This window comes from Halichoeres trimaculatus, unplaced genomic scaffold, assembly GCF_033239565.1.
Source record: "Halichoeres trimaculatus isolate MK-OKI-2021-1 unplaced genomic scaffold, fHalTri1.1 fHalTri1_scaffold_16, whole genome shotgun sequence".
In the NCBI taxonomy this organism is placed as follows: domain Eukaryota; kingdom Metazoa; phylum Chordata; class Actinopteri; order Labriformes; family Labridae; genus Halichoeres; species Halichoeres trimaculatus.
In genome coordinates, this window is record NW_027437194.1 from 22,148,288 (window position 1) to 22,158,309 (window position 10,022).

A 10,022-nucleotide genomic window follows, 5' to 3' on the forward strand; every position below is an offset into this window, starting at 1 on the left:
CTCACTCCGCTATAAATCCACTATAGAACCTATGCACCCCGATGTTAGGAAAAATAGACGTAGTGAGCCATCTTCTCATTCAGACTCTTTGGTTGAAAGAGATGAGGAAAACAAACATGCATGCACGTGTCAGTTTATCCAGGCTGGCAAACTTACCGAGGACGTTTTTATTTATCGTTCGGTTAATCGATTTATTGATTATCGTGACAGGCCTAATCATGACTTTTTCACATGGTCAAGTATTAAAGAAAAATAAAAATCACAAAAATCATAAATATTGAAAAATCACAATTCAAATCAAATCAGCACCCCAAAACTTGTAATGGAATAGTGAGAATAGCATATCATCCCAGCCCTACTCATCAGTGTCACTTCTTTATCATTAATCAAACAGGATCTAAAATAGGTGTGACCCCCAGTATCAACTTGGTGAACAACAACAGAGGTGGTTATGGAGGAGTTGAGAGCATTTTAAATCTCAACATGATGGTGGTGTGCAAGCTTGGCAGACAAAAGGCTCTGCAGAGGATAACTCTCTGAGAGGAGAAGATTAGCGTCTGCTCTCCGTCCTCCCTGGAGAGCACCACAACCACCCGAATCGTCAGAGGAGTCAAAACAAAGAACAGGAACTCCAACAGTGTGGGCATTAGGAGTTTGATCACCTCACAGAAAATCAGCAGCAACATTTAGTCTGTTTCTGTTTGTCTGCTTTGTTCAGCTCTGCAGGCTGCATCAGGTGGTGTTTGAAGTCCAGAGAGAGGCACAAAACCTGCCGTCACAGACCAGGAGGAGCAGCGTCACTTCATCCCTCGTTCCACTGGACACACAAACGCCACAAGGCTGCAGCTGCAAAGAGCTTCAAACGCAAACCTGATGTGATGTGAAGGAAGCACATCAACTTTCATTCAACTGTAGCTCAAGCTCAGTGCAACAGAGTTACGGTGGCCCTGAAGGTCAAATATCAGAACATTTCATAAACTGTGAAAAATATTTCCAAACTTCCAAAAACACTAAAATATCTCCTGAAACACAAAGGAACAACATTTTTTGTAATGAGTTAACAGCATTTTCTGCTCATGATGGGTGTGTAGAGTGTGAAACTGAAGTGGTGCTTTTATCTTTCCTCACCTCTGATGACAAACACTATTTTTAAAAAATGTTTTTGCACCTTTAACCAAAAGATTAAGACATTTTACATCCGTTACAAACTTCATCATCTTCATAATCAGCCTTTAAGAAGCTTTCCCAGCCTCCACAGGCTGCTTTTAAACCACGGCTCCTCTTCTGAGCAGTTTGGAGGCTGCTCGCTGCTAAGCTCTGAACACACACACACACATGCACTTTAAGATCCTCCACAGTAAATAACTGACCTACATCTCAGCTTCTGAATGAGCTTCATGAGAGGGAGAGATGGAGGCAGAGCTCACTCCTTCCTGTATATTTCTCTGGGTTAAGGCAGCGTTTAAATCATCGTATGCCGGCTCCTGCAGCGAGCAGGAGGAGGAGGTGATGAGTAATCCTGCAGACACATTTCACTGCCCTCCAACACGTCTGAATTTAACATGCTGCCTAACGTGTTGGTGCTCTGCTCTGTGATGGATCTGCTCCTCTGTGGAGGCACATGCAGCTGACTGAATATTAACAACAGGGAGTCCATATGAGCCCCAGCTTGACTCTGGAGCTGGATCAGATGATCCAGAATACACTGGAGCTACTCTTCCGTCATATTTTCAAATATCACACAGCATGTGACAGAATCAGGTCTTTAAATCTGCAGATTTGAAGGTTATAAAAGCCGTTCTATGAGACGGAGCGAGCCTGGTCAGAGAACGAGGTCATAATGTTGTTTTGGAGCAAAGGATGGAGACAGAATAACAGATCCACGGTGAATAATCTGAGGGTTTTTGTGGCCCTCCAGCTGTGAGGCTGCCTCCAGCTCATCTGTCCAGCAGGACGAGTTCCAGCTGCTGTTTGAAGGCTGACCCAGCTCTCTCTGTTTCCTTTCCCACAGTAAATAAATAAATAAAAACACACACACACAGAGCTCTGTGTGTGCCCAGACACGCTTAGTTACAGCACAAGTGTGGAAGGACATATGATCACAAATCTGTGCTCACATAATCCTGATCTGCCTCTCTCTCAGCTCCACAAAAACAGTCCAGATCCCCTCCACTTCTTACGAGCAGGCTATGCAAACAAATACAGAGACGATCTGACAGACTGATTATATTCAGGAAACCAAATTAAACACCTGCTCCTGACAACAGGAGAATTCAAAAACTTCCAAACAGAGCCAAAAACAAACTGTAGATGTGACTGTTTTTGTTTTCTCATTGTCTTTCATGCCTGTCTGACGCTCACTGGTTAATCTGATTAAAGAAGATTATTTTATGCGTCCAATCATTAATTATAGAACGATATACATAAACCTCTGTCACATAAAAAAGAGCAGATAAATTCAGAAACCTATTTTCATGTTCATGCCATGGTTATGTTGACATGTGAGTTATTCTTAAGGCCAATTTGGAACATTGTCTAATATCCTTCTGATGCTAAATTAATCAAAAAAATGAAGATATATTCTCCTTTTTTTTAGCTGTTATGTCTCCATTTCCTTTTATCCATGTCTTTCCCTGTGAGCATGAACATGCAGAAACTGAAGCTTTCCTCTGCCCCAGACGAGCTCCAACATCTGCAGAGGAGCAGCTCTGTGTGTGTAATAATACATGGCAGGGATCCTCCCAAACACTGCAGGCAAAGAGTCAAATCCCTCCTACACCTCCACCTACTCCTCCTCATTTGTCCTCCTACACTTCCCCTGTCCTCCACCTCACCTCACAGGTGTTGTAGTCCTCTGAGTCCAGCAGCAGGCAGAGTTTGGGCAACAGCTCGGGCCAGTTCTGCAGCTCTCCTTTGGAGGCGATGGTGGTGATGAGGATTCCTGGAGAGGAGAGAATGAACTGTCAGCTGTGCTGGGGTCACAGATCCAATTACAGGACATCCATGACACATTCTTATGAAAAGAAGGAAATCAGGGGAAGAAAGGAAACAATATTAAAGTACAATGAGTATACATGGACATAGCCACAATCTCTACTTCATCAGAAACAAAACTGCATATTGAGTCACTGTACATGTGCAACAAGCACAAATTTCTTCAGACATCTGTATTCAAACACACTTTAGTTCAAGTCTGGAGGAAAACCTCTCCTACAGATCTATAACATTTGACTAAGTGTTAGGTTTCTCTTGTTTATGTTTCAGATCTTACGTTTTAAGGGCAGAGCCCACAGATGAGAGTTCATAAAACAAAGAACGTCACAGATTTAACAAGCAAATGATGCGACTGAAAACATGATGATCTTCAGAGTTATAAACCTGTTACTTTACTTTACAGGTGCTTTGAGAGGTAGAATAGACTTCTCTTAATGCAGGGGTCTGCAACCTGTGGCCCTGGAGCCTCACCAAGTAAAATCATGATTTAACATTTTCTACTAAAATTACATTTTCCAATTTTTTGATTTTTTTAAAAAAAATTTAACTAATTGAATTTTCATAAATTGTGCGTATTTATTGAATCTATCACATTACAAATTTTACAAATTTCTTTTTTCCTTAAATCTGCAAATTTATTGAAAATAAAAAAAAAACTAAAAAACTACATTTACAATTTTATTAACACAAAAGCTTTTACAATTATTTAACAGATTATATGTATATATCATATATTATGTATAAACTTTTTTGTCTTAATGTGAAGATAAAGTAGATTTTGTGGCTCCCAAATGACTTTCATGCACGTGAGCTGAGACAAAACAGCTCTTTCGAAAGTAAAGGTTGCACACCCCTGTCTTAATGCATCAGTAGGGATGTGTTAAAGACTCGCACACTTTAAGTTGTTTACCACAAAAGAAAAGAGAATGGACTTATGAAAAATGAATGAGGTCAGATTTAAAGCTACAGGTTTTACATGTGGTGATATCAGTATGTATCTGCATTCATAAACTCACTGGAGATGAGAGTTGAAAAGAGTGATGATAACACCAGGTACATCAAAAGAGACACAGACTTATGCCGTTATGTTTTCCTTTTTCATTTACCAGCATGAAAACACTTCTGACTGAGCAGCTGATACAGTTTTGGAGCTGTAATGATTAATCTGTTGGTGCTTTGATACTCAGAACTGCTCTGACAGAGCACAAACACTGAGATTACAACATGACACATATTTTTTTACAGTTTTATTTGAGAACAGGTCACATTATAAACCTCACGCTCACAGTTAATGTGTAAGGCTTCATGCAGACAGTGTTTCAAGATTGTAAACTTGACGTCTATTTTTCTAAATCCTTTCAGCATTGTTTGCCGGATTCTGAAAAATATAGTTAACATACTGATGCATCCCAACTAACTCATGACCTACTGCTGAGTAATGTCACGTCTCCTGGTTAGATCAGGTACCAGTCCCCTTCCCTCCCTTCCCCCATGTTTCACGTGTTTCCTGTTTTGTTTCAATATTTACCATTATTTCTCAGTCAACTGACTTCCCTCCTCTTTGAATTTCCAGCTCCCTGATTCACCAGAATTTGCCTCACCAGAGGCATGTTCCCCTCACTTCCTGCATGAATTCAAGCTCTGTCTTCCTTTCCTCCTGTACTTGTTTATCTTTTTGTGATGACTACTTTATCGGACTCTGACTTCTGCCTGATGTTTAGGATCCCTCCGCCTGTTTCCTGATTGATGACCTCTGCACCAAACTCTGATTCAACCATCCATCCATCATCTTTATCACTTATTCAATTGAGGGTTTGAGGAGGGTTGGGGTGTATCTCAGCTGTCATTAGATGAGAGGCGGTTGCACCAGCTCCCCAGCCTCTCGCAGGGCTCTGCTCACATGTAGAGACACACGCAACCACTTACACACAAACTTACACCAACATTTAGAGTGACAGATCAACCTGATGAGCATGTTTTCTGGACTGTGGGAGGAAGCTGGAAAGAACTAACACATGCATGAGGAGAACATTCAAATACCACACACATTCCAATCCACAGACCCAAATTTTGCATTTGTGTCATGTTTCATGACAATATTGGCATGGTGGCATCTTTCAGTCCTCCTGATCTTATGAAGTGATATAAACTCTACTTAGAAAGAGATGTGCTGATGCACTACTCTACTGATGCATGAACCAAAAAAGTCATTTTATTGTCAGGTAAGAGACTGAGTGTTTTCCTCACAGACTTCAGATTCATTTACTTGTTATTCAGTTTTCAATAAGTTCCAGAAGTTATTTCTGTACGTTATGTTCCTCATTTCCTTTGTGTACTCGCTGTTCTTTAATCCATTCCTTTTCATTTCACAGAAAACAACCGTAAAGAAGTACACCGTCACATCCAGCCGACCCAGACGCTGAAACTCACCCACAGTGGCCCGGATGAGAGGCGAGGAGTCCCCAATGTTCTGGAGACACTCACTCTTGATGAAATCAGAGACGCCGTTAGGGAAATTCTGATAGTGAGCCTTCACATTGTTCTTCAGGATCAGCCCACTCAGAGAGCGTGTGGGTTCATCTTCAGGGCGAGACAACAAAACAAATCAATGGTTTATTCAGACAGAGTTTAAACTGAGCACAGACACACTCAGAGGTTCACAGTAAAGAGTTTGCAACTCTGTTTTACTGAGTGCAGAAATAATCCTAATCCTTCCTCACCTGGATGATGAAAAAGGACAAAAACTCTCACTAACACAGACACTGACAGATGTATGATCAGACACTGGTGTTTGAGAATTGTAATTTCCATTCATGAAGCAATAAAGTAACACCATCATAAATATCTGAACAACAGTAAAATTTGAGTCATCTCCCCCTCTGATGATGATGATGGAGCCCAGAGTTAAATGCTGCCAAGAATTTGGTTTAAAATTAGAGTGACCTATATTCCCAGAGCCACATCATCCGTGGCAGAGGAGCCATCAAGTCAGTCAAGTCTCACCCGAGCGGACAGTCACTGAGCGGTTATGTAAAAATTAACATGTCTGCTGGCATCAGGTGCAGATATGATACAGACATACACCAACACAGACAGATGGAGAGCTTACCTTCCGATTTTAACTTTGTCAGAACAAATATCAAGTAGTTGTTGAAGTCAGGGTACTGGTTCAGCTGCTCCAGTCTCTGGGAACACCAGTTCAGGAAGACAACTGACATATACGATGATTAACACTAAGATGTGATACATGTCAGATTGTTTTACTACAAAGAGTTTCAGCTCCGTGTGAGGAGATGAAGAGCAGAGGTTGAGGAGCAGGTGTGGAGTAACAGTGTAATAACATGTGAGTGTAAGGGGGTCGTAAAAATGTCATGTGATGAGACTGACTCTGATATATCTCCCCCAGATGGCGTATTTACAGCCTGTCTATGACTTAATGATGCAGCACATGCGAGGCGTTACATAAGCAAATCATTGAGGACCAGCGTGAAGCCTAACAGGAGATATATGGAGCAGTGGCACAGAGCTGTGGATGTGTTTCATCTGAAGCAGAAACACAGTCAGACTTCTGAGGAGAGATTGAAGTTTAGATTTAGAGTGAACAGAGGTATTACAGGGCTATACATATCAAATGTGATATTACTAGTTTAAACACTACCTTTCAGTGCTGACATGAAATAATTGGTCTGCTATTGATGCTGGCTTGGTTATTAAAACCTTTTCATGCTTATAACCCGCCTTTACATGTTTAACATCCTGTTATGTTATTTAAAGACTGACAGGATGCTTGAAAACAGAAACACTGATCCAGTGTAGGAGGGAATGTGTGTTAACATCTCAATAAAATTATAGCACAGGAAACTAGAGCTGCTGTCTTACAGATACCTCTTCTAGAAATGCCTCACAAATAAATACTAACAGGGTAAGTAGCCTCTTATAATGATCCTTCTGATAAAGAAAGATCATTTGGGTGAAGAGTGGGTGAAAAGAACAGTGTCATTTATCTTTTCAGCATTGTCTCCAAAAACTTAATGTTAAAATATATTTAATATTTAGACATCTCATCTGGAGACTTTTTAATGGACACACAGTCATATTTATGACAACCATCCGGAATCAACATGTTTGCTTACTGTATACTATGAGAATATAATACAGTCATCTTTCTGGAACAATATTTTATCCTGTACCCACATAATAATAATAATAATAATAATAATAATAATAATAATAATAATAATAATAACAATGATAATAAAAATAATAATAATAATAATGTGTGCTTATAAGATATCAACATGTGAGTACAAAATAATAACTTGTTAGCCATTACAGTTAATATAACAGGTGATTATGATACAATTTTATTTAATGATATTTGTTTATTAAGTATTAACTAAAATAATAATAATGGTAAAATAAATTCTCTTACTGCATTAAAAAATATATCTTAATATTTTGCATGCAAATTTATTGTTAGTTATATCAATAATTAATGATTTATAATAATAATAATAATAATAATAATAATAATAATAATAATAATAATAATAATTACAATATCAATAATAATAACATTTTAAGCCCATTGTATTCTGTATTTTTAAAGGACTTAATTATGAAGCGTCATTAAATTGGGAAGTTTAGGAAAGTGGTTATAGCTGGATTTACATCACAAACATGAGAGAAATGAGACTACTGAAAACACTGATAAATTAAATTTGAGATTAGACATCAGTTTGCTGAGTCCTTGAACAGTTTCACACCTGTACACCTGCTCGGCAGCGGAGACGAGCCTGATGAATGGATGTGATGTTCCAAAGACAAAGCACATACCGGAACATGATACTTGAACACGTTAGATGTAATTATACATGTTTTAATGTTCACGTCCGGTTAAGGATACTTGTTGGACGGATCTCTGTGTAGATGTATCCGGGGACTGAGACTCTTTCAGCAGCTGGAGGATCTGTTGGAGTCCCTGTTCGTCTGGCTTCCACTCACACTCCATCCTAATGCTGCAGATAAACACACAACATGAGCTAACACAGGCTAACAGGAGCTATTACAGGCTAACAGGCTAAGAGAAACGGAGGCTGACAGGGACTAGCACACGCTAACAGATTTAGGCCAACACAGGCCAAAAGAAGTGCCAACATTTTGAGGCCAACAGTGTGAAGCCTACTGTCTGTAGCTTACAGTCTGAAGCTAACCCTCTGCAGCTCACATTCTAAAGCTAACAGTGTATAGCTCGCAAGCTGAAGTTAGAAGTCTGCAGAGAATAGCCCGAGGGTAACAGTCTGTAGACAACAGTCTGCATTGTGCAGCTTTAAGTGTGTAGCTTACAATATGAAGCTCACAGTCTACAGTCTGAAAACAGAAGTCTGCAGATAACAGTCTGTAGCTAACAGTTTGACGCTGTCAGTTTGTAGCACCCTGTGTATAGCAAACAGTCTGCAGCTAACAGTCTAAAGCTATCATCCAGTAGCTCACAAACTGTAACTGACAGTCTGTTAGCCAACAGTTTGAGGCTACCAGTCTGAAGCTAACAGTCTGAGGCTAACCGTCTAAAGCTAACAGAGAGGATCTGTCAGTGAACGTCTCACTTAGTCCACTTGAAGACAGGAGCAGGTAAACGCTTCATACACACACAGACGGTGTGTTTAGCGACAGAGAGGTGCGTATCTATATTACACAGCGTGTAATGTTTACCTGTTCTCACTTCACCGTCGGCTGTGTCTGGCTCTCTGTAGAAATGTGACCGTCTGTCTGGTTTTCAGACATGGGCCTGTTTCAGCAGAACATCCGTTTTCGCAACAAGCTGGAAGCTGCGGACCAAACACAGCCGCGACGCATTTATGTGTCTGCTTCCCCAACTGGAACACGGCCGAGAGGTCCTAGAGCCAGCCGGGTACATGTACTTAGCATGGCCTTACACAGGAGTACCGTCAGTGTTTTTAACCTTTGGCAAATACGTTCGACATTCTCTTAATCCAAGACCAATTTCTGTTAGTTCCAAATTGATTATGATTTTAAAAAGAGTAAGGGCCAACCCTTACTCTTTTTAAAACAGGCTTGGAAAAAGGTCTGTCAGACTGCAGTTCTCCGACAGCAATTAAACGCAGCGCGGCTGACACGAAAGATTTCTGACGTCATTGTTGTGTTCAAGACTATCGAAAAAACTAGAACAAAAAGCTGCTGGTGGTGCAAAAGAAAATCTATGACAGCGTCGGTCAGAAAACCATTTAAGAAAAATTAAGAGATTAAATACTTTATCGATAAAATAAAGGAATAAATTCGGCTCCTCTCAACCCTTTTCGACTTTTTCTGCTTTTTCTGCTTCTGTGAGCCCGCCTCCTTCTGGTTCTGTCTTGTGATTGGCTGCATGTCGGCATCGTCTTCGTCTCTGTAATGTTGGATAGGAATTAGACTCCAAGGTACAATAGAGCCCCCGCTACATCTAGTGGTTAGGGGATGTAACTACAGGTAAAAAAAAAAAAAATCAAATTATTTTTTTTCTTTGTTCTGAAAACATTGATACAGTTATCCTTTTATCACCCAGCTTTGAATAAACCTAAAAATCTTGAAAACCGGGTGATTTACTGGTGGGAAAAATACTAAGTCTCCTATTTTAACCTCCAGAAAGAAAGTTAAGAAAATTAAATGATCACATTACACAGCCTTAAGTCATCCTGTAAATCACGAGTTGTACTCGACCAGCTTTTACCTTGTAGGAGGTAAGAAAAATAAGAAATCATTTAATAACTGTTTCAATGGCTTAAGATGCAGACAAGCTGTGAAGTGAGGCTCAATGTGAAAATGTGGTATTTAATCTCTTAATTTAAAATGTCTATATATAATATTATGCTCATATATAAGATATATAAGATTATGCTCAGTCTAACAGTCTAAAAAAAACCGAACAGATATTTACCTTTTCTATCTAAGTGAATGCACACATAACTGTAAGGCACACAACTGTCTAAATATCTGTATAACAGATACACGAGGAGAGTGCAGACTATCTT

General features: G+C 39.7%; 1 protein-coding gene across 3 annotated transcripts in view; it reads right to left on the minus strand.

Moving 5' to 3' along the window:
• The window catches only part of tnpo1 (transportin 1), a 28,254-nt gene extending 19,322 nt beyond the window's left edge, over window positions 1-8,932 (minus strand). For 2 of the 3 annotated variants that reach the window (XR_012599700.1, XR_012599699.1), the window contains exons 1-5: window positions 8,707-8,932; window positions 7,901-8,012; window positions 6,104-6,179; window positions 5,425-5,574; window positions 2,835-2,941 (exon numbers count right to left, since the gene is read on the minus strand). Coding sequence is in view for 1 of the 3 variants with exons in the window: in XM_074690097.1 (XP_074546198.1) it covers window positions 2,835-2,941; window positions 5,425-5,574; window positions 6,104-6,179; window positions 7,901-8,005 (438 nt within the window). In the remaining 2 variants the exon portion in view is untranslated. The remainder of the gene's footprint in view (window positions 1-2,834; window positions 2,942-5,424; window positions 5,575-6,103; window positions 6,180-7,900; window positions 8,013-8,706) is intronic. The other variant, XM_074690097.1, reaches the window with a different exon arrangement.
• Window positions 8,933-10,022: the final 1,090 nt, after the last annotated feature.